This window comes from Pygocentrus nattereri, chromosome 5, assembly GCF_015220715.1.
Source record: "Pygocentrus nattereri isolate fPygNat1 chromosome 5, fPygNat1.pri, whole genome shotgun sequence".
In the NCBI taxonomy this organism is placed as follows: Eukaryota; Metazoa; Chordata; class Actinopteri; order Characiformes; family Serrasalmidae; genus Pygocentrus; species Pygocentrus nattereri.
This window is the reverse complement of record NC_051215.1, coordinates 17,923,012-17,948,048: the sequence shown is the minus strand read 5'-3', so window position 1 is coordinate 17,948,048 and position 25,037 is coordinate 17,923,012. Positions and strand designations below refer to the sequence as shown.

General features: G+C 36.8%; 1 protein-coding gene across 1 annotated transcript; it reads left to right on the top strand.

Moving 5' to 3' along the window:
- Positions 1 to 2,655: 2,655 nt before the first annotated feature.
- On the top strand, positions 2,656 to 24,097 carry tmem134 (transmembrane protein 134). Its single transcript, XM_017709058.2, has 8 exons — positions 2,656 to 2,880; positions 15,403 to 15,657; positions 16,334 to 16,401; positions 16,563 to 16,649; positions 19,641 to 19,717; positions 20,849 to 20,893; positions 21,501 to 21,554; positions 23,240 to 24,097. The coding sequence occupies exons 2-8, from the start codon at positions 15,451 to 15,453 to the stop codon at positions 23,320 to 23,322; spliced, it is 621 nt and encodes a 206-aa protein (XP_017564547.1). The 5' UTR covers positions 2,656 to 2,880; positions 15,403 to 15,450; the 3' UTR covers positions 23,323 to 24,097.
- Positions 24,098 to 25,037: the final 940 nt, after the last annotated feature.

Sequence of the window (25,037 nt, the reverse complement as noted above, 5' to 3'; positions counted from 1 at the left end):
TGGCTGCTGCAACTACTTTTAGCAGTTTTTAGCTATGCTAATGTAGTTTTGTCCACTATTTATATTTTCAGTGCTTTAAGAAACAACATGGCTATTACTCAAAGAAATGTTTATATCAGATCTAGACTAAAGGTTCTTTAAAATAAAAAATTAATTGTTAGTTCAGTGTTATCCAAAATCCTAAAATTAATTGAGCCACTTCTCGGAAATGTAATGCTGCCCTCTAGTGACAAGACTGAGAAGCACAGAGTAAAGACCCATTAACATTCGTCAATTTTAGTTCTTATGTATGATTGTGCTAAGACTTGGTGCAAGTTTAAAACATCTTTGTTCAACTCTTTAGACTCTAGAGTTTGATAAATTTCTCTGCGAAAATGACTATATGGACAAAAATATGTGTGCACCCAACCTAGTTCAAGTCTTTCTGCCATAGCAGAATATACTTAAGAGCTTGGTAACTTTAAACTGGGTACTGTCACAGGATACCACCTCAGGGACGTAACTAGAGCTTTTAGAATGGAGTGGCCAGGTAAATCCTAGAGATTTTATTGGGGGGGCAACACACAAAGCTAAATAAAATAGCATTACTGTATTAATAAGATTAATGTATTAAAAGGATACATCTGCCCACACGATGCATTGTTATGTCCACATGAACTAAATATTACATCAATACAACTCATCAAAAATAGACTGAAAGAAACCTGTGTTTGATGTATTTAGTTTATCATGTGGAAATTACACTTCTTTCAGTGCACAATGCTAACTTTAAGACAAACAATTAATATAGATAGACCACACAAGTTATTAATTTAGGCTACCCTTGCTACTGGTATGGGAATACATATTGCAAAATTAGCAAAATATGAGTAAATAAGAAGCCCAAATCCCCAAGAACTCCACCCAGAAAATCAAAGAAATGAATCAGCCTAGAACACAAAAAAATGTGATTTATTCAATTTTCCATTTATTCATTCATTATCAAAACAGCCATTAAGTACAAGTTATACATTTTTAGGTGATATTTAAAAGATTACATATAAAATAATCAATTTGTATAAGGAATATAAGACATTTTATTCATATTAAACACATTTCTCAAATCCAGTGTCACTCTTCAAAAGTGCACCATAAATAAAAAGGACAGTAAGCAAACAAGAGGGAATAAATGTCCTTGCTGTTATAATTTCTACTCTTGGTGTCTTTTTGAATAAATATCAGTCCACAACAGAGGCAATTATCCACAATGCAGGTTGTTCTACCTTTGCGCTGACTATGAAGACAATGAGTCTCTGGGCTCAAAATAAGAATAAAATACAGAACAGAGCTAATATCTGCATATTCTTTGTTCTGTTCATAAATTAACCAAGACAACCTTTGATAATTCTTCTATTTGAATTATTATTTTAGTGATTTTCACATAGTCACATTGTGCATGAAAAACAGTATACAGCATTGACTTCACAGATGCAGAAGTATTTTATGTAAAACAATGTTGATGCCTGATTTTCAGTTCAAATGGTAAAATATATATTGTCTGTTCCATGTTAAAATAATGAAAAATATATGAATGTTATTTTCAAAAGAAATCTTGTCCCAAGATTTTTTTCAGTAGTGCTACAGAAACAGAAAAAAGGTCATTTGGGGGAAAGAATGGAAGGTCATTTCAGAAGTCCACGGTTCATAAAATCACTTTTTATATTTCTGATAAATTTGGCTAAACCCCTGATGAGTTCATATGTTGCAAACATATTGTCTTGGTAGTGTGACTCATAAAACACGTTTGAGAAAACCGGAAGACGTTGCAGAGTGGTAAGAGAAGTTGTTGAGAGGAGAATTACCACTCTGCAGTGTCTTAAGGTTTCCTCAAACGATAGAGGGCACTCCAGAGTGAGTCCAAAATGAATGGGTTGATATGGAGCACTTGAGCTAAATCATAATTTAGAAATTCTTAAACATTTTAATAAAAAAGAATGCAATCATTTCCCGAACACTGAATATCATAAAACATTTTAACGCCTCTGTTACATTTTATGAGCTTTTAAACTCGAGTTATAGGGGTTTAAAACTGCACCTTATGCATGTTCATGACGTCAGTGAGCGCGAACAGCCAATGAGCTGCTCCTCTCGCCAATCAATCATCACACTCTAGCAGTAAAGCCCGCCTCCTGCTGCCCAAAACCCGTTTACTGTCTGAAAAGGGAAATGCATAGGTGAGTTTTCTTTGTTCTTTTTTAGTGAAATACATTCTTCTACTTTCTAAAATTAAAGAAACGTTCTGGGGGAGTGATTAGGAACTATTTTAACTTCGTTTTAAGCCTTTGAGCTCCATTTACTCCCATTCATTGAGGACTCACTCGCGGGCGCCCTCTGCTGTTTAGCAGTCCAGTTTTTGATATAACGGGGAAATGGAAAGGCCAGAAATCAAACGGAGTCAAAGGTAGCACTAGCAAGAAAGCCCACGTAGTGTTTGAGCATTAAAACATCTGCCAACAGCACATTTTATGTTTAATTACAAGTCCATTTACCAACAACGTGATAATGAAGACGTCATGATTTCGACATGCGCAATGAGGGGGGAACAGGGGGAGCTGTGCTCTTTTCCGTGGATGAATTTCTCTGTGCTCTTCCAGTCCGCTGAGGGCGACAAAGAGCTCTGTGTTGCTGTAGGTGGCGGAGGGAAGCGCTGAGAGAGAGAGAGAGAGAGAGAGAGAGAGAGAGAAAAAACTGTTTTATCAAAGTTTCTCCTGCAGTTTGGAGTTATTTAAATATATATGTTATTTTCTACATTTTACTTATGAAGTTAGTTTATAGCGTTATGGGGAAAGCTATGGCGTAAACCTCAGTATCTGCCTGATTAAGACGAAGAAACATCGACAAGTAAGTTTGAAGATTCGATTAGACTTCGAGACACTAAACGGCAGTATTAGTTAAATATTAACTAGATATTGTGCGTCGTTTTAGCTCTAACTTTGTTTAGTTGTGTGCTTTCATTGTACTTCTAACGTTAATTTCAGTTTGTAGATGTTCTTTTACTGTGGTGTTAATTGTTCGTTCAGAGGTCTTCTTTTCGCTTAACGGGAAATAACTTTTGTAAAACCAGGTTGGCAGTAACCAACAACGCATTAGGTAAAAGCTTTTAAAACGATCAGAATCGTGATTACTTGAATACGTTTTTAAGACTGGAGTTTTACGTGTGGTTCCCGGTGATATTGGATATAGGATCATTCCATACCAACTTACCTAGCCCCCAGTTGATGTCATGGATTTTCTTGAAACCGAATCATGTGAAACTGAATGGAGATGTTTATTGTTGTGATTTAATTACACTGAAACATTCAGCCACAACCATTCACACGAATACATGTTGTAAATTATCCTTGGGGTTTCTGATGGGTCAGTACAAATTTTAACCCAGTCCAGCGGAAAAGGAAGAGTGGTGAGTCTTCGCACATAGAAAGAATCGCAAACATGATTAAAAGAGGCAGATTAAAAAAAAATCATAGCTTAAAAAGTACTTGGAGAAGAGCTCAAGGATTTGCAAGGTCCTATAAATTTAATGGAGGTTTTCACTTAAGGGTTTTTTTTTCTTTTCCAAAAAATCTGACATGAACTGGGAGGGCTCGGTAAATCGGTATGGATTGACCATATTGGTAGATAAGATAACTAAGCTACGTAACTTCCTCATGAGTAGCATTACATTCGTTTAATTTGAACATATAGACATTACTTACTTTTTACTATAGGCCTACATCTTGTTTCACAATCTAATACATTTGTAGGTAGTTTGACCAGAGGAGGATGGGTCCCCCCTGGTGAGCCTGGTTCCTCCCAAGGTTTCCTCCTCAGTTCTGAGGGAGTTTTTCCTTGCCACTGTTGCCCCTGGCTTTCTGTACATTCTTACAGTCCTGTTGAAACTTTGTCTTTTCCGAAATTCTGTAAAGCTGCTTTGTGACAACATCCGTTGTAAAAAGCGCTATACAAATAAATTTGATTTGATTTAATTTGAATACATTTAAAAAGTTACATAAAAAGATAAAACTAAATTAACTTCAAATTAACTGTCACTCTGTTAATATGCAGCTCTTAGTGGAGAAGCCTTGTTTGAGTCCGATTTGCACCCTGTGAACAAACAGTCATAACTCGGGAAATGTTTACTCTATTGCTTAACCGGATAGATAGTGTGAGAAGACCCCTTGAGGATTATTTTGGTGTAATGTGTGTATTGAGAAGAACATGTCTGAGTTAGGACAAGTTAAAAACAGAAAATCTTGAAATAAGCAGATTCTAATTTTGAGAAATTTACATGGGAGTGAATGTGGCAGTTTTCTGTGCCTAGTGCCAAACAAATGCTCATAACTCTAAAGCTAATTGATTTATTTTTAGAGAGATTTTGGAGATTTTAGAGACATTGATTTGGTTTTAGAGAGGACAAGTTTCTCTACCATTTAAAGCTGAAATGGAGTTTCTAGGTGAAAGTTTAAGAATTTTAAAGCAGATTCCCTGCATGACAGCTGTGTCTGTGAGACTGAGTGGCCTGCTGTGATCATCGATGTCAGTTAGAATTTGAAGTTCTGAACATTCCGCCATTCATTCTTATGGGAGGTTTTTAATTTTTAAACTTAATTTTATTAAAAACTCCTAATCCGATTGACTCCAGAAATGCATAGCACAAGTCACAGGGCCGAGACCTTCGAAACGCAGTTTGAACGGAGTCTGTACGTTAAGCGGTTCAGGCTGTATTAATTGCAGCTAACTACTCTAACTACTCTAAACTGAGTGACTTGTAGAAGTGCAATGAAACTTCTCAGTACATCCAGCATTGATCAGAAACTGAAGTTTCTTTGGTGCTCTTTTTCTCCATTTGGATCTTTTTGTTATAAAATGATTAAAATTAAACCCCAAAAAGCATAAAATGAGAGTGACCTATAACAAAATTGTGCTATCATTTGAAAGGTTCAAATTCAGTATGTGCAATATTACAGTCATATTAGTGTCATATCGGTATCTGCAGCTAATTGCTTAAAATATATATTTTGGGGAAAAGTATTAATTGATGTTTTGGTTATTACTTTTATTTTATTTGATTTGTTGCTGATCGTGTAGTGTAGTGTGGTTTTGTATTCGCCAGCTTTCATGATTGGTTGTATGTTTAAGGCACCTCACTGTAACTGCAACACCATTTAAGTTGGAACGGAAAATTCAAAAGAGAAGCTGGCAAATAAGAAGTTAATTTCAATTTTGCATGTGTGTATGAATTTAAGAGCTTTGGTAGCCACTTTTATTAGTTTTTTGTAAAATCGGAATTGTTGTAAAATTGGAACATTCCAAACTTTGGATATGCAGGCTATATGGATCCAATCCACCAATTTAGCTAACCTTCTCCTTATAGCATTTTCTAGAAACTGCATCTAAAGTCTCCACCACCTTTTCATGTTTTTTGGGTTCATTTATGGTCTATTTTTTCCTGTTTTGCTTTTGGTCTTCAGCCATCTTCAGGGTTGTAACTGCAGTAATGGTAATGAGATGAGTGCTATCAGAGCACAGAGTTACACATATCACAGTTAAAGCTCACCTTCCAGTGTGGCAACCTGGTCTTCTTAACGACGCAATCCAGACGAAATGTTACATTTCACTGTAATGCTAATCCAGGTTGTTCTAGTGCTAATTTCTACATGCTACAAATGATTCAGCATTAGTATTGGCATCAACAGATATACATATGGAAAAATATTGGTTATTGGCATTGCTCCACCAATACAAATGTCAATTTATGTGGAGCAAATAAAAGTGAGAGAAGGCAGTCAGTACCTACGTCTGTGGCCTGCTAAATAGAATTGACTTAAATTATTCCTAAATCCAGGCAAATCTTTTGTTAATTTAAGTCATAGCCAAGACATGCAATTATAGCCTTTGCTGAAATTTAGAGTTTGCAAGTTTAGAGATTAAAGATTCAAATCTTTAGTGGATAAACACAGAATCTTTCTGGTTATTGAAAGTTACAGTGGGTGTTTAGTCTGTTTTAGGCCTGTTAAGATTGTGGAGATTAGTTGTTGATTAAGGAAAAACCTCTCATATCGTATGAAATGCATGAAGTGCTTTCTTTTATTCACATTTTTTTGCTTTAGCTTCCTTTTAATTTACATTTGACTTGTTGCATAATATCATTGCAAAATCCAACGACTGTACAATTATTGCAGTAATCTCAACTAATTGTGATTAGGTGATTTATGTAACAGTTGTGACAGGCCTAATCTGTGCATTCCTGATCACAGTAAACCTTAGAACTTGCATCATGTCTAAGATTTGAGTTAATATGTTGTTGTGATATTGTTTAGGAAAAACAGTGTCACTTATGTTGTATGTTTGTTCATGTACCAGCATAAAAGTCTATACTGGTATGATGTCTTTTGATGTGGATTTTGCTACACTATGTATACTGTGAGAATCCTAGAAAACACTAAAGCACAAACAGCACTGTCCCCAAATCAAACTAAACATGGACTTGAACTGCTTAAATAGTTCTTTGAAACTTAGCAAAATGACGAGAAAAGGAAACTGCACAGCTGTTTCCCTTTTGCAGTGGAAATCAGCTGAGCACAATTTTTTTGTTTCCCCCCTCCCCCACCCCATTAGAAAGAGCGGTTGTGAAGGCAAAAGCTTCACAATGTAACATCAGATTTGCCAGCCAAGCACAGATTATTCCTTTATGATTTATTTATTTTTGTAGTCTTTTTTGCGCTCTGCTAGACAGAGCAAATATAATGTTATCTGTTGAGCCAAACAAGGAAGCACATATCCACTCATAAAAGCCACCCAACTAGTGGGGCAGAGAAATAAAAGTGGAATAGCAAACTGTCTTTGTTAAACATAAAAAACACACATTTTCTAAGCCACTTGTCCTTCTGGGTTGTGGGGGGAGCTGGAGCCTATCCCAGCAGTCATTGGGCTGCAACAATTAGATATTATTTTTAGAGACCAGTTAAATAAGAGTGAAATAGAATTGAGTATGTGCATATAAATCACACAGGAGGAGAGGTTGCAGCAGAGAACAACAAAAAGCTGATTTCAGTAAAGGGATCTGAAAAAGCTACTTGACAAAGGTTAAATTTTTGTTGATATTTTGAATGAAAGATAAAAGTATAAATAATTAAAATGTTTGGCAGATAAGTGTTAATTGTGGACTTAATGTGGACTATGAAACATCTCAAAATTAAACTAACTGGACTTCCGGTTCGGCAAGATTTAAAATGGCAGCCTAAAGGGAGAGCTTCCCAGTTTTCCCCCTGAAATTCGAGTCTTTCATATATTTAAGTGATACAACTGCACAGGCAATGTCAGGGGGAAACCCAGGAAAGAGTTCTGCGAAGCAAAATCTTAAAATGGTGAATGAGGACAGTAACTTACGACCGGACTTGGAAACTCCGGTAGGAGCTAGCACAATGCAGCTAACAGGTGAACCTTCCCTTCGAGAAATGATGAAGGAGGTGATTAGCAGCAAACTGCATGAAGCACTCTCCGTTTTTCGAGATGAAATCAAAAAAGATGTATGGGCAGAACTGCTGGAAATGCAGAAGGACATGTGCCAAAAGCTGAAGGATGTCATGGAAGAACTCCACGACATTGCAGGTGCTCCTCCAAGATCCATAGTAGTGGGTTTCCTCCAGTTTGCGGTGAAAGAAAAGGTGCTGAGAGCGGCGTGGAAAGAACCCATCTATTGTCAGAACAAGCGCATATTCTTCAACCACGATTATGCTAAGGAGGTTTTGAAGAAAAGACAGGAGTACGCCCCTAGGAGTGTTTCTCCTATCTAGCCACGCTTGTAGGGGATCCTATTTTCGGTTTTCCCCCAGTAAGGCAAAAGGGCAAAACGGCCACTCGACATTGGAAATCCCACTTTTCTATTCAATGTTTTTGTTTTTGCCCTGTTCTTGGTACATTACGCAATCTTTCAATTGGTTTGCATCGCCATATTAACATAATATCCCTTAATGTTAATGGTTTAAATAGTCCCATTAAAAGAGCAAAGATATTGTCCAAAATGAGGAAAGAGAAGATAGATGTAGTTATGTTGCAGGAGACACACCTAGATAATGACAAACATGAAAAACTTAAAGTTTGGATATAGAAATACCTTTTTTTCATCCTTCAAACAAGGCAGATGAGGTGTTGCAATTCTGTTTTCTAACTCTGTTTTCTAACTCTGTTTGAGTGCACCTCAGAAATTAAGGATAAAGAAGAACGGTATATTTTTGTTAAAGGTAAAATTGACAACAATGAGGTTACTTTTTATAATGTATATGCTCCATCTGGAGAGTGGTGGACCCTGTTTGACAAAATATTCAACTTAGTTGCTACTGAGACATCAGGAATATTTGTATGTGCTGGGGATTTTAATTTAATATTAAATCCAAAACTCGACAGTACCAACCAACAGAGGAGAAGCCCATTTAAGATGAAGATCAGGAAAGTTATGCAGGAGCTGGGATTAATAGACACATGGCGAAATTTTAACCCTTCACAGAGAGACTATACTTTCTATTCAGCACGACACCTTGAATACTCTAGATTGGATTATTTTTTTATATTTGGCTCTGATAGATGGAGGGTTAAGGATTGTACTATAGGTCAGAAGGACTTATCAGATCACTGTGCAATTTACCTTACCCTCTCCCTGGATAGCCTACTTAAAAAGCATTTATGGAGACTCAATGTAGGGATATTAATCGAACCATCATTTATAGTATTTATTATAAATGGGTTGGGGGCGTACCTGGAGCAGAACGATACAGACATTTCTCCCTCAATACTATGGGATGCTGTAAAAGCAGTGCTCTGAGGTCAAATAATATCAAGAATGTCATCAATAAAAAAAATGAGATTGGCAAAAATAAATGAATTACAAACTACACTAAAGGACATAGAAAAGGAACATAGCCTAACTAAAGATTCAAAATTATTGCCCAATTTACATAAAATAAGACAAGAAATTAATGGAATTTATGATGGGGAGATTGAGAAAAAACATAGATTCCAAAAGCAGAGATATTACAAGCAGGAACCAAAAGCTACTACATTATTAGCCTGGAGACTTAGAAAACAACAATCAGTAAATAATATATCAAAGATAAAGGATCCAATAACTAAGAAAGTAACCTCTAAACCTGAAGAGATCTTAAAGGCGTTTGAGACCCATTATCAGAAGTTATACACACAACCTGAAAATGCAGGCATGGTGTTGATAAAAAATTTCCTTGATTCATTGAATCTCCCCACTATTGGTCAAGAACAGAATTTTTAAAATTCAAAAATCGTTAGAACTTAATTCAGCTATAGGCAGACTGAAAGGGAACAAATCTCCCGGTACAGACGGCTACCCCTCAGACTGGTATAAAATTATTTAAAGAACAGGTAACCCCTCTTTTACTTCGTTGTTTTAATTGGGTTTTAGCAAAAGGAGAGGTCCCCCCTTCATGGAATGAAGCGATTATCAGTAATACCGAAGGAAGGTAAAGACAAAATGGATGCAAGTAATTATAGGCCAATTGCAGTCCTGAATAAAGATTATAAATTATATGCTTCTATATTAGCTAAAAGACTATAAAAGATAATACCAGATTTAATAGATAACGACCAATCAGGCTTTATACAAAATAGACAAGCGCAAGACAACATCAGAAGGACGTTACACATTCTAGATCATATCAACCAGAGGAACTTAAAAGCGGTAGTAATTAGTCTTGATGCTGAAAAGGCTTTTGACTTTTGGTTGGGTGGGGTTACTTTTATGAAATATTGAGGAAATTTGGATTTAATGAATCAAGTATAAATTCCATTCGGACCTTGTATTCCTCACCTACTGAGATAGTTAAGATAAATGGTTCCCTATCAGATCGAATTAAACTAGAAAGAGGAACACGCCAAGGGTGTGTGTTATCTCCCTCCTTATTTGCACTGTATATTGAGCTTCTGGCTTAGGGTATAAGGCAGAATACAGGCTCGAGAGGTATACAAATAGGGGGAGTAGAACATAAAATATGTTTGTATGCAGATGATGTGCTATTGTTTCTACAAGATCTAGAAGTAGGCATACCAGTATTGATGGATTTTCTTAAAATGTTTGGGTCTTGCTCCGGATATGTCCTCAACACACACAAAACACAAATCCTATTATATAATTGTAACCTTACACAAGAATTTCAAACCAAATTTAATTTTAGACGGTCTTCCTTACAGATTAAGTATCTCGGGATTAATTTACCAAAAGACTTAAGAAATCTATACTAATTGAATTATTCCCCCATCAATGGAAAAATGAAGAAAGGTTTGAACAGATGGTCCCTGCTGCTGGTAGACTTTAGCAACAGAATAGAAGCCATTAAAATGATTATCCTACCAAGGTTACTCTATTTATTCCAGTCCCTGCCTGTAGAAACAACAGTTTAGAAGCTGGGATAAACTAATCTCTAGATCTATATGGAGTGCGAAACGTCCCAGGGTAAAATTCACAACATTACAGCTTTCTAAGAAAAAGGGAGGTATGGCACTACCTACATTGAAGAATTATTTCATTGCTGCCCATTTGAACCCAATATTATGTTGGTGTAATCCTATCCAAATGGAATACCAATCCAAATGGAAAAATATTGAAAGCAATTTGCTCAGCTTTCCCCTCCAAGCAGCCTTAAGTAGTGTAGAAATGATTAAATCTGCGGGAGTACAGCAGTGTTAGTGGGTTTGTGTGCCATTGAAGATCTGGTCAGATATAATAGATAAATTTGACTTACATAGAGACGTTAAGCTTCTTTCATGGCCAGGATATGACATTCACTTTGAGCCTGCCCATTATGATGGTAGATTTAAACATTGGGCTGCTAAAGGTATCTCCCCACGCTGTGTTATGTTGCAGAATAACAACCTAAAATCATTTGAAAATTTTAAATTGGAATTTAATCTGGAGAATCAAGATTTTTATAGGTACCTCCAGATTAGAAATTACTTTAGAGCAGAAGTTCTAAACTTGGATATTTCATTTTGTAGATGCCTATAAAAAAGGAATAGTTAATAGAACAGTTTCTAAATTATACGAATCTCTCTCATTTTCTATGAAGATCTCAACCAGCTATATTAAAAATAGATGGGAAAAGGAACTTGAAGCCACTATCACAGATGAGGAATGGGATAGAATCTGCAGCTCCCAACCAAGAACCACATTAGCCAGATCTTGGAGGGAATTTTGCTGGAAGTCAATTAGTCGCTTCTTTGTCTCCCCCAAACAAAGTGTAAAGCATCTAAAACAAAGCAGCTGCTGTTGGAGAAATTGTGGTGAAAAGGTTGCAGATCATACTCATAACCCTGTCTTTGAGGCTACAGAAGGAAAGGTCTTCTAAACTTTGGAGTAAATGGGACAAAGACTCAACATAAGGACTAATCCCTGACCAGATGTAGAACCACCGCCCACCCCCCCGCCCCACTTTATTATTATTATTATTATTATAGATTTCTTTTAAAGATTTTTTTTTTCCTCTTCTCCCCCTCCCCCCATTTTTGCTATATTTATAATTTGTGCCTGCCTGTTCCCTCGATGTACCAATAAAAATAAAGTGTAAAAAAAAAAATTAAACTAACTGACATTTACAATATAATTTTGTCTCTGTACATAAGTGGCTCTTACCTTCTGGCTGAAATGAGCATGACAGGATTTTTGTGGCTCAATCATTCCCAGCCGACAATGGAATCCAGGACTCTCTACCACTGAGTAGAGACACAAATCAAAAGCCATAAAAATAACTAGTTATATGACTATACTACAGCTAATATGTAGTTATACAAAACTGTAGTTTATATGAAAACTGGATTATAACTATATAACTATGTAGTTACATAAAACTAGTTATATGAAAACTACAGCTAACATGAATATTTTCAAAATTTGAATATTTTGTCAAATTTATTGAATTTTACCGAATATATGTTGTTGCCCTGGTGTGGTGTTGTGATATGTTGCACACAGAAGGCTTTTATCAATTTCTTGGCTCTTGAAGACACAGTTTCTTTTATAAATATTTCTGCAAATTTAAATTTTTGTTTGGGGTTATTTATTGAAATATAATTTTCAATCTTTATGCATTTGTATAGAAATACATGCAATATATTCTTTGGTCCAGTCGTACTTAAATTCTAACTGTAAATAAAACTGTAAATAAAAAATAAATCAATCATGATTACCCTTCTTGAACATAATGGTGTAGAGAGAGAGAGAGAGAGTGTATGTGTGTGTGTGATATATATATATATATATATATATATATATATATATATATATATATATATATATATATATATATATATATATATATATATTGCTGTTGTCGGAACAAAAAACTTGTTTTGACGTTTTTCAGTTTTTGACCTAATTTGAAAATACATGTTGCCCTTTGCATTGTAGGTAAATTTCATGATGAATGGACTAAAAGAAATTACCTAAAATGACTTGGAAAAAATTCTGGTTCCAGTGACTTACATTAAAAGTAAAGTATGTTATTGTCATCTCCTGTGAAGTTACTATTTTGGAGATATGAGGTTTTGATCCGACAACAGCGATACACACACATACACATATACATATATACTTGCAAATGTAAAGATTACAGTTAAGCATGTCCTGATCAGTATCATTTTAGTATCTGCTGATACCAAGATGCTATTTTTGACCTCATAGATAGTACAGTTGCAGTGTACATGTCATACATTAAAGTTAAGAAAGTAATAAGAGGTGGATGACTAACCCACATTTACAGTGGACTTGAGGAGCTCTGAGTACAATTTATTTATTTCCAATATAAATGTATCTTTTTTTTTTTATTTGTAATACCAGCAATACCAGCCATATTTACTAACAGAATCTAAATGAAAACTTAAGGCAAGTAAAAGTACAGAAACACATGCAATCTTCCTCACAGACATTTTATCACTGAAACACAAGAATTTTTTTTTTTCAGATTAATTTGACACAATACAGGTTTTCTAACTTTGAAGTACAAATAGGGAGTTTGGTAATTGTTTTCTAGTTTGCTGCTGTTCAGTTGGACCCAAATTACTGATTGATTAGTATTGATTGATTAATATCGCTGAGATGATGTACTTTTGAATGTTCCCACAATAAAGGTTCCAGAGTACAAAAAATAAATAAAATTCTAAAATATCAAATGTATTCCAAACTGCTTTTGATCTTGTCGGGGACATTGAGCAAGTACTTGCTTTCTTACTTAGTTACTACAGTGTCTCAAAATAACTTTTGAGCACTGTAGTAACTAAATTAAAAAAATCACTGTAAACAAATTCATAGTAGTAAGTATATAAATGCGCAAGTAGTTGTTCACTTTTCTCAGCTTCAAGTATTAAGTCATTAAGAGCATTTGAACATTGAAGCGAACATTTGACCGGTTGCCAAATATCCCTGATTTCTGGAGATGGTCTTTGTTTTTGGATACCTGTCCTGGGAATTGTCTCCATTTTTAACTGCTTTTTTGGCCAACAGAGTGGTCTGGCACTGCTATCTACTAACAACTTCTAACATTTTCTTGCCTAGTTGTAGAGAATACTGCTGTGTAAAATTCATCCAGAAGCTAGTAACTGTCAAGTCGAGTCCACATCACCACATACATTTTCAAGACAGGAGGTAACCCAGAGAATAAAAGCCAGAATGGGGTTACAGGACTTGAATTAACAGTTTGTTACAGTACAACAGTTAACATGGTCAAAATATAAGAAAGTGCAACTGTCCTCCTTTTCATGTCATGATAGAGACATTGGATATTTTAATGATGTATTTACTGCTGTGCTGGAAATGTCTCTGGTGCGATTAACAATTAAATTGTCTTTTTATGGTTCACAGTAACTATTCAATTATAAGCTTAAAGTGGACAGTCTGACTGAGTAGCTATCTTTCTTGCTGTCTTGCAACTAACATCAGAAGTGGCAAAAGCTGAATTAAAGAAACATTATTCACTGCTGCAGTTTTAAGTGCTACAACGTCAAATGAAATGTAGACTTTGGTAACTTCTGAAAACACAGGTCACTGCTAAAGAGTGTGAAGTGTTTACCTTCCCTCTACAACAGTGGCATAAATGGAACATGATGGAGAAAAAAAGATGATACGCATTCTGTAAAATATTTCTGGATTGACACTACAGTAGAAAAAAATTCAAGCTCATCAAAACTAACAAAAAATGTCAGTATCTTTGATGATGCCTTCATGTTTAATCTAAAATAGATAACCAAAAAAGATGCACCTCTATATGTACAGTAAAAATAATTCAGATTTCTAAAAAAATTAATGACATGGCAAGCTCAGATTTTAAAGCCTTCAGTGCGGATAAAGATTTTAATACTGATACTGCTGAGGACCTGAAGTTTGGTATTAAATGACATTGAATGTGTTAATATTCTGTGGCTCTTTGATCAATACAATAAAAACATTGCTTTTTGATATGGGGCTAAATGGGTCTAACTGTCACTCCCATATTTGAGGCAGCAGAAAACGTAGGGAAAACATTATAGCACTTATTGCACTACAAATTATTTCCTGATTTAATGAAGGTTAAAAGCTGTCTGGGTTTTGGAGCGAGAATGCGACAATACCTATAAATATGCAAAAAAAATTGTACTTTGGTTATTTAACATTAGGTAGATGAGTCTGTGAACCATCTGGACTTTATGTAGGGTTCAGTGTGTGCCGGTTGTGTTGATCTGTATGTTTTGACATTTTCCTACAGTAAACAGCATTAGTGACATTGCTGCTTGTTCACTGTAGTAATTAAATATTGTCATGTCAAGTAGCTTACATTGGATCACTGATTACTGTCTTCTGACTTCTGACCATTTACAACATTGAACACTGGACGAAAGCGTGAAAATGTGACTGTCTACATTAACTCCCAGTTTGCACATTGACTACATTCTAGTAAACATTAGACAGCTAACTTTAGCTGACTTTGTTGTGTAACCTGTCATGAGATCCTTCCCTTTGTATTTATGCAGGTAATTATGGAAGATAATTTTGTAGGCCTTGTGAGAAGCTTTGCTCCACTAAACTTTCTTTGTTAAAAAAAAAAAAGTAAATTCCTTAATAAGGACATAAAAATAAGTGTGTCCTCTTCATCAGAGACAATACAAAGGAGTATTTTCTGCATTCTTATTCATAAATGCAGTCACTGCTGTAGCATTTTCCCTACTATTTACCACTTGTCCTGTGTCAAATATGAAAAGAATCCATTGGGGTAGGCTGCTTTCTTACCATGTGAGTGTTGATCAATAAGATTTCTTTTGTTTAAAGTTTGTATTGTATACTAAGACTGGTTTTATTCATTACTGGAACTGATTTGTTCTTCAAACCCACAGTGATCGTCGGTGGTTGCCCAGAGAGCGCCTAAGGGTCTGAGAGTAGCTATGGCAGCCCAGTTCAACATTGACGACGCATTCTCACTGGAGGGAGATGAGGAGGGGGTGGGGCCAGAGGGAGGTCTGGACGGTTGGAAGGGTCGAGAGAAAGAGCGAGATGGAGAAATGACGTTTGGTCCACTCTCCTTCACCAAACCGCAGAGTCTACCTTCCGCTTCGGCCAGCTCCACCGAACACAGCAACCTGAAGTACCAGGTATAGGCCAGACGTAAAAAGTCCAAATTCTATGCGTGTTCTGTTGTAATTTTTATTATTTTCTTTCCACAGGAAAAAGGTTACATTTACATGATTCTAATGTGTATATTAGTTCCACAAAAAAGAAATGTTACCTTATCTTAAATTAAGTTAATTTATACATCAGCAATTATGTTGAATTACATTTTTGCTGAGGTGAATGTACACATTGCAATTGTCAATTAAAAGCATGCTTTAAACTTTTTTAATGCACTTCTGATGTATATTCTGATTTATATACCAAAAACAGTAATTCATTTTCCGTCTTTATCTTGTATAATTAAACAGACTGTTTTTTGAGTACTGTTTCCCCTAAAATGGAGATATGTAAATGACCTCTGATCTGATTGGCTTTCCTATATTGTGCCTCATTTTAAAAATGTTGGTAAGTGATACGAAACCTTTAATGCTAGAGTATGTTCTCCAGTTTGACTGGTTCAGCTTTTTTGTTGGTGTTTTTGTGTAGTGTTTGCATGTTGTTAGAGCAAAACTAAGCCTTTTGGTGCTGTTGCCTCCCAAGGACAAAAGAGTTTTATATATAACTGCTTTTATGTGCAGATGGTGATTTTTTTTTTTTTTTTTTTTTTTTTTTTTTTTTTTTTGTTTGTTTGTTTGTTTGTTTTTTCCTGTCTCACAGAACCTGGAAAATGAAGAAGCCCTGGGCAGCCCTGTTAACTCCACCTTCAACAACTTTTTTAAAATCAGGTCTGATATACTTTTTGTGTGTGTGGGGTAGTATTTGTTTTGTTTACATCTTAATGATTTAATTATTCAATTTATTCTGCAAAAATTCACTTTAAAACTACTTTGAGGCATGTTGCTGATGTATTGTGTTTTAATGCACTACTTGTTGCTCTGTGTTGCAGTGATCCGGCCACGCTGTCATACTGCAGCTCCCAGTGGTCCTTCAGCACCCTCAGCTCTGTCACACAACTGTCTGCACACTGTTGCGGGTACACGCACACTAAATCTTTTTATCTTTCAAAAAAAAAAAAAAATTAGTCAAAATCAACTTTCTGATTAGGCACCTCCAACATCTATATGTAAAAAATAATTTAATGCAATGGGAGTTTCAGCATTTATTGCATGCCTAAATCACCACCTGCCTCAAATCTGTTCTGTCATCTACAAAATGGAAACAGACAGCTGTAACAATAGTAGCATCCATCTGAACCTGGGAAGTACTAATTTAGTTTTTTTTTTTTTTTTTTTTTTAGATAACATTGACATACAGTGTTAGAAACCACATAAACATTTATTTAGCATTACTTTAACAGCTCAACCATTTAGCCTAGTTGTTAATTATTTAGGCATGCAGTTTGCACTATGCTAATTGTTTGCTACAGATGTAAGTAATGTTTGAGCATCCATGGCCAAGCTACATACACTATAGGTCCAAAGATATGTGGACTGCTAACCTAATAATGGAATTCAGGTGTTTCAGCCACACATTGCTACCAGATGTATAAAATCAATCACACAGCCATGCAGTCTCTGTAGAGCTTGGTGACTTTAAATGTGCCTCTGTCACAGAATGTCACCTTTGCCACAAGTCAGTTTATGGCATGTCTGCCTGGTCAACTGTAAATGCATCTATGAGCAAAACAGTTCAGCTACAAAGTGGTAGACCACACAAACTCACAGTGTGGAGTTGCCAAGTGCTAAAGTCAAGTCAAAGTTTATTTATATTCAGATTCAGATTCCTTTATTGATCCCAGGGGGAAATTGCAGATAGCACATTTTACAAAAATCTGGGTCCAAGCCCCCATGAGCAAGCCAGTGGCGATATTGACAAGTAAAAACTCCCTAAGAGCAAGGGGAAGAAACCTTGAGAGGAACCAAGCCTCAAGAGGGGAATCCTCCTCTGGTTGACACGGGATAGCAAACAGCATTAGTGTAAAATATTATAATACAAAACGCAGAAAACAGGCAGAGCAATGGTTAATTAGATTAGTTTTAGTTTAAGCAGCAGCATCAAAAGGGTCAGTTCATGAAGGTAAGGTTTGCACAGTATTGTACAGTATGAAGTTCAATGGTTGTGGGGGAGGTTTGTTAGTGGGCTGGAGGTTAGGGAACTGGCCCTGTGACCGGAAGGTTGCCGGTTCAATCCCCAGCGCCGACAGTCCATGACTGAGGTATCCTTGAGCAAGACACCTAACCCCCAATTGCTCCCCGGGCGCCGTGGATAGGGCTGCCCACCGCTCCGGGCAAGTGTGCTCACTGCCCCCTAGTGTGTGTGTGGTGTTTCACTTGCATGGATGGGTTAAATGCGGAGATGGAATTTCCCCGGTTGTGGGATCAAAACAGTATCACTTACTTACTTACTTAATTCTCTAATCCCACCTTAGGGCCTGTTTCCGTTTACTCATAAGTGGACATCAAACTGGGAAGGCCTATTAGAGCCTAGGAAAAACGCAGCAATCAGTGTGAACTAAGTTGTGCATTACTGAACGATAGCAGATCATCCATATCTCTCATGCTTTTTAATGCAGTCTTGTATTCTCTTAAGCTGACTCATGGAACTGGCAGCAAAGCATACATCCGAATGTAGCTTGATGTTAGTCGCTAGGCTGATATAAAGCTGATATGAGCTGGTATGATGACTTGAAATGATATGAAACTGATATGGTCTACAGAAACAAACAGAAGAGAAAAACGATCATGAATTTCTACATAAACTTGCACTAAAACAGCTGAACAACTTCAGCGAACATATAAAATGGTGTACCCAAGGCACATAACCACTGTTCTGCTAAGCATTACCTCACTCCGTATAACAATGAACTCTCTCACATGATTATAACTTAAGCTACATAACGACCGTAACTGCTAACTCGCCATGAGTTCATGCACGCATATCAGTGCAAATAAATTCCTTCAGCTCACTACTTCTGCGGCTCACTCTGGCAGGTCTTAGCTATTACAGTCTAACTGAAAAGGAGAAGCCAGAAAGGTAACAGAGACATCAGGGCTCCCTGAGACTTCAGTGCCCCTCCGCTTCAGAGGGACTACTTTATGTCCATGAACTCCCAGACCTGCACCTTTTAATAAAAAATCATCTGTTGCATCACTCACTGCAAAGTTCCAAATTGCCTCTGAAAGCAACATCAATGCAAGAGCTGTGTATCAGGAACTACATGAAATGAGTTTCCATGCTTCACTTTTTAGCAGCCTGATGGATGAATGGAGGTTTTGTGGATGCAAGGAGGAGGCTAAAGTTTGGTGGAGCAGGAATAATGATCTAGGGCTGTTTATCAGGGTTTGGGCTCAGCCTCAACCTCTCAACATATTTAGGATGATTTGGAATGTCAGTTGTGAGCCTGACGTTGTCATCCAACTTTAGTGCCTTAGCTCACAAAGGCTTTTATGAGCACAAATTTCCATAGACCTACTCCAAAATCTTTTAGAAAGCCTTACTAGACAATTACATCTATTACAGCTGCAAAGAGAGCCAAATCCTTATTAATGCCCATGGTTTTAAAATTTGATATCTAGCAAGCTCACATGGGTGTGATGGTTAAATATCCATGTAGCTTTGGCCATAATAGTGTATTTAGTTGTGTTTTTTTTTTTTTTTAAGTGAAAACAAGAAAACCCATCCTCTGCAGCAAACTTAAAAAAAAAATCTAGAAATGTTAATGCACAGTCAATTTATTTTTTGGAAAAAATGTAAAAAAACATTTTGGAAAATGTAAAATTGTGCATGAAAATGTAATTGTGGCAGAAGTTTTGACACCCTACCAGTTGTAAATTTCCCGATTACAAAAGGTATATTTGGAGGAAAAAAGAACAGCATTTGATAGACACCTGGCGAACTGTTAAGTTTGGCAGTGGATTGAATTATACTTTGATTAAGCATTATGTAGGGAAAAGTGGATGAATTTTATTTCTGTAACTGACATTTTAATATAACACAATATAAGTTTGTTAAATGCTTTATTCAGGTGGACATCTCATCCTTTAATAAAGAAGAACAGGAGAGTGGTGCTGGCCTCATTTCTCCTCCTAATCACTGGAGTTGGTAAGATTTTGGAGCACTAACAGACTATTTCTAGGACCTGAACTATGTGAAAATTTTGTCACCGATTTGAATAAAGCCAGGCAAACGATACTGGTTTTGTAGCCCAATTGTAATCTCTTTTCCCCTTCCTGCAAGTCCACACAGTCTGAAGCAGTTTTTCATTCAGGAGCTCAATCAGAAGTGATTGACAGTGCTGATGATCTGATAGAGCAAGAGGGAAAATAAGTTAATCTCTAGCATTGAGTTCAAGCTCTGGAGTGATCAGAAGCCCCACAGTATGTTCACGTTTAGTTTTTACAACTGTGAAGTCCTGGAGTGTCGAAGCCTAGCCACTACTCCCAGAGACATCATAAAACAAAACATAAGGTCTTCATAACACACAAGGGTCAGAGATCAGTTTAGAGATCTATGAGTCGGGCAGAAATAAACTCCTCCACTCTAGCCTCTGTTACTCTTTGTCTTTGATTTGTAAATTTAATATGAAAATTTAATTTGATGGTTGGGGAAAAAAAAACATGTTACCTTTCAGATGAGACCAGCTTTGTGTCTATAGCCCAAAGTGTGTGGGAACAGTGCAGATACTTTGGGTATGCTATTTCAGGCAACAATGATTGATTTGAAATCAACGGTTTACAGGTTGAAATAGGTCATTAAAATTTCTGATTGCTGAACTGTCAAAGAGCATACTTAAAGTTCCACTTTAACTTGGCTTATAAGTGAAATGTTCACACTAAAGAAAGATTGTGGTATAATGGAGGTGGTTGTTCAAAAGATCATCACATTCCTGAATGTGGAATTCTTGTATTACATAAAAAGGGAGAAATGTTTTGTCTGCAGAAGTTCTGCTGGTACCAATAAATCTGTAGAACCCATACATTGGCCAAAAACGTATATTGACTGGGCTCTAATACCTCCCTGCTTATGTGGAGGTTTTAGTAACCCAGCAGGAGTTCAGAAAGTGTTCTGTATTACTGACTTGGTGCTTTTCTTTTATTGCCTTTAACTTTGACCCTAAATTCAGGTGACTCTTGCCTAGCATACCTTACACTAGCTGTCTGATTAAAATGTAATCTAATCATCTCTCTCCTTCCCACTTCATCCTCCTCGTTCCCTCTGCCCCCCCCCCCCCAGCTCTGATTTTTACAGGCATCGTTGTAGAGTTGAACACGAAGGCAGGTAAGCATATGCTTTATTAAAAGTGGATGAGATTATAAATAGTTGGCAGATGCTGAATGTGCTGTTTAAATGCGACCCCTGTATGTGAGTCCCAGTGGTTTTCAGTCTTGGTCTTGGGGGCTGCGTTATTTGTCTTTTTCTAATCTTAACACCCCGATTCAGTTCATCGGTTAATTATCAAGCCCTTTATAGTTTAACACACTTGTTGAGAGTAAAAACCTTCTCATTAGGAGATCTCAGGTTTGATCCTTGCCAACAGAATTGGAAAGATGAGGTATGAAAAGATGAATTGGCGCTTCACATGTCTCAGGGGAAGTGCATACTAGCCTTCACTCTCTTAACTTGCATCATGTGACAAATGGAGACCCAGCTAACAGATGGAGTTGGACACAGCTAAAGTGGGGAGAAAAGGTAAAAAAGTAAATAAAGAAAAAGAATAAACAACTGGGACTAGAAAAAATCACAAAATATGAGTCACCTGATTAAAAGTATGAAAACTGCAAATATTGGTGAGAGAGTGTATGTGTGTTTCACTCTGTGTGTTTGTGTGTGTTGATCTATGTGGCAGTGGATTCGACATTAACTCACGTGTTGTTTTTCTTAACAGAAGTGTCAAGTGCAATTTTCTTTGTCTCTGGATTTCTTCTCTTTATTCCTGGTGGTATGTTCTTTTTTAAATCTGTGTAAAACTAAAAAAAAAACAAAAGATAAAAAATTAACCAAGATAAAATGAGATAAAAATGAAAGACGTTATAGAATTTATGAACAAAGAACAAAAAAGCCATGAACAAGTTTTAAAGTATTCTGTAAAAATTAATGCTGTAGATAGAAGTCTCAGCATACAAGAAGTTTTTGCACACATTTATATGTGCAAAATACACAGCTCAAAAAAAGGGAACACTCAAATAACACATCCTAGATCTGAATGAATGAAATATTTTCATTGAATACTTTGTTCTGTACAAAGTTGAATGTGCTGACAGCAAAATCACACAAAAATCATCAATGGAAATCAAATTTATTAATCATTGGAGGCCTGGATTTTGAGTCCCACACAAAATTAAAGTGGAAAAACACTACAGGCTGATCCAACTTTGATGTAATGTCCTTAAAACAATTCAAAATGAGGCTCAGTATTGTGTGTGGCCTCCATGTGCCTGTATGACCTCCCTACAACGCCTGGGCATGCTCCTGATGAGGTGGCAGATGGTCTCCTGAAGGATCTCCTCCCAGACCTGGACTAAAGCATCCGCCAACTCCTGGACAGTTTGTGGTGCAACGTGGCGTTGGTGGATGGAGCGAGACATGATGTCCCAGATGGGCTCAATCGGATTCAGGTCTGGGGAACGGGCAGGCAAGTCCATAGCTTCAATGCCTTCATCTTGCAGGAACTGCTGACACACTCCAGCCACATGAGCCGCATTGTCCTGCATTAGGAGGAATCCAGGGTCAACCGCACCAGGATATGGTCTCACAAGGGGTCTGAGGATCATCCTCATAGAGTCGGCCCATCCTCCTGAGGGTCCAGAGTCAGTTTCTAACCGTTTGTGCAGACACATGCACATTTGTGGCCTGCTGGAGGTCATTTTGCAGGGCTCTGGCAGTGCTCCTCCTGTTCCTCCTTGCACAAAGGCAGAGTTAGCGGTCCTGCTGCTGGGTTGTTGCCCTCCTACGGGCTCCTCCACGTCTCCTGGTGTACTGGCCTGTCTCCTGGTAGCGCCTCCAGCCTCTGGACAATACGCTGACAGACACAGCAAGCCTTCTTGCCACAGCTCGCATTGATGTGCCATCCTGGATGAGCTGCACTACCTGAGCCACTTGTGTGGGTTGTAGAGCCCGTCTCATGCTACTACGAGTGTGAAAGCACCACCAACATTTAAAAGTGACCAAAACATCAGCCAGAAATCATAGGTACTGAGAAGTGGTATGTGGTCCCCACCTGCAGAACCACTCCTTTATTGAGTGTGTCTTGCGAATTGCCAATAATTTCCACCTGTTGTCTATTCCATTTGCACAACAGCATGTGAAATTGATTGTCAATCAGTGTTGCTTCCTAAGTGGACAGTTTGATTTCACAGAAGTTTAATTTACTTGGAGTTATATTGTGTTGTTTACGTGTTCCCTTTATTTTTTTGAGCAGTATATATGCGCATTACAATATTAGGAATATTTTCACGTGGTAATCGAGAGATGTTGCATGTATAGATTAAGTTGAAAAATACTCCTGTTTGTTTTTTTTTTTTTGTTTTTTTTTTTTAATTAATAAAAATGTTCCCCCTTCCCCTCTTTCTTCCTCTATCTATCTATCTATCTATCTATCTATCTATCTATCTATCTATCTTCCAGTTTACCATGTGATCTATATAAGCTGTGCTGTCAGGGGACGGAGAGGATTCAAGTTCTTTTATTTGCCTTATTTTGAGAAGTAATGTGTCTTCATTTTTAATCAGGGAGAAAGGTTGTTTGACCTTTGTTTTTGGTTGAGAAATGCAGAAATGATATGAAGTGTGGAAAGCTTTATTTGTACAGTCTCAAAGTTGAGTGAGTTTTGTAGCCTTTATGGGTTGGGAAATGTTGTGAGAGCAAGTTCTATTGAACTTATCAACGATGAACGTCCATGAATTTCAGGATAGAATTGTGTGTCCTTTCAGCTTTACTTTGCACGCCAAAGGATCATAAGTTTGTAGGACAGTGTTGAGGACAATTTGTTTGTTTTAGTTCATTCACTCTCCTGTCAGCCATGCAGCGGAGGGTTTTTTTTTTTTCTTTCTTTCTTTTTTTTCTTTTAATTAATTTTAAGCTGATTTTTTTCACCTTTTTCACCAATATGTTTTTTTAACTTAATTGATTCTCAAGAAAAAGTCATGTCAGAAAAATAACATGAAAAGATGGGGAAGAAATCTGTTTTGAAATCACACAATTGTGTAAATTTGAAGTTACCAGTCTTGTGCATGTGTGCATACATGTGGTAAGAACTTTGACAGTGTCATTATTCTTGATGCCAAGTCATAGATGAAGTGTGAACCAAAATAACTTTTCCCTGCACTGTTTTCTTTAATTAACTAATACCACTACTAACACATTAAACCACTGTAAAACTGTGTACTTCCAGCCAGTCAGTATGGAAGAAATATTTTGTGTATGTTTTGTATTTCTTTTAATCATTGTGACACTACAATAAAACTTTTTATATTTTGCTTTTAATTTGCTGCCATCGTTTTATGATGTTCATTCAAAACAGTGCCATGAATTGGTTAATGCCCTTATTCCATCACTGAGTCATGTGACCTTTTTAGCTTACCATTCATTACTCACTACCCAGTCCATATATGGAAACAAAGCTGCAAAAATAGCCTGTTTTGAATGGTTTCTGAGATGTCATGACAACCCAATCATTTACATAATCCACCTATTCAACCTATAGCAGTTTAGCTCTGCCCATTCATCTCTGCGTGCTTTTTGGCACAATGCAGGGCAGCCAATTTGAAATGTTATTTATCTTAGATCATTCAAGAGAGGTTGGAAAAGTTAATATAGAAATTAATTATGGGCATTTGTGGTCTGTAAAACCACACAAATTTTATAAGTGGAGCAAGACATGGGTGTGGGCCCTTTAAGGGTATTTTTAAATAATTTTTATGCTGGTCTAAACTGGCTTATGCTGGGCTAATGCTGGGCTAATGCTGATTTATGCAGTCACCCAGCAGGGTCGTGTTGATTGACTGCCATACCAACATCTAAAATATAACTAGTAAAATGCTGGTTCTGGTGTTCATCAGCACATCAGCTTCCTTTGCTGCTGGCAAGTATTCCGGCATTCAAAACGCAGTCAGCCTAGCTTCTATTGCTGCTGACCAGCATACAAAGTGGATTTTGGTGATGACCAGCTATGTTGGTGCTGTTTTTCTTGCAGGGTTGATGGATTAAAATAATTATGAAATGTACATTTTGTACCCTATTATAGAAAAGGATGTTTCAAGCATAAGATGTAAAATATATGCAAATATTAGTTCACACTGTGTCACGGTGTGGTTATCTGCATTCAACTTAGTTTTATGAAGTGTCAGAAGACAATTTTTGATACTTCTGGAGTTAAAAGTGAGTAATTGTACAGTAAGTTTTACTGCTTATGTCTTAAAGGGAT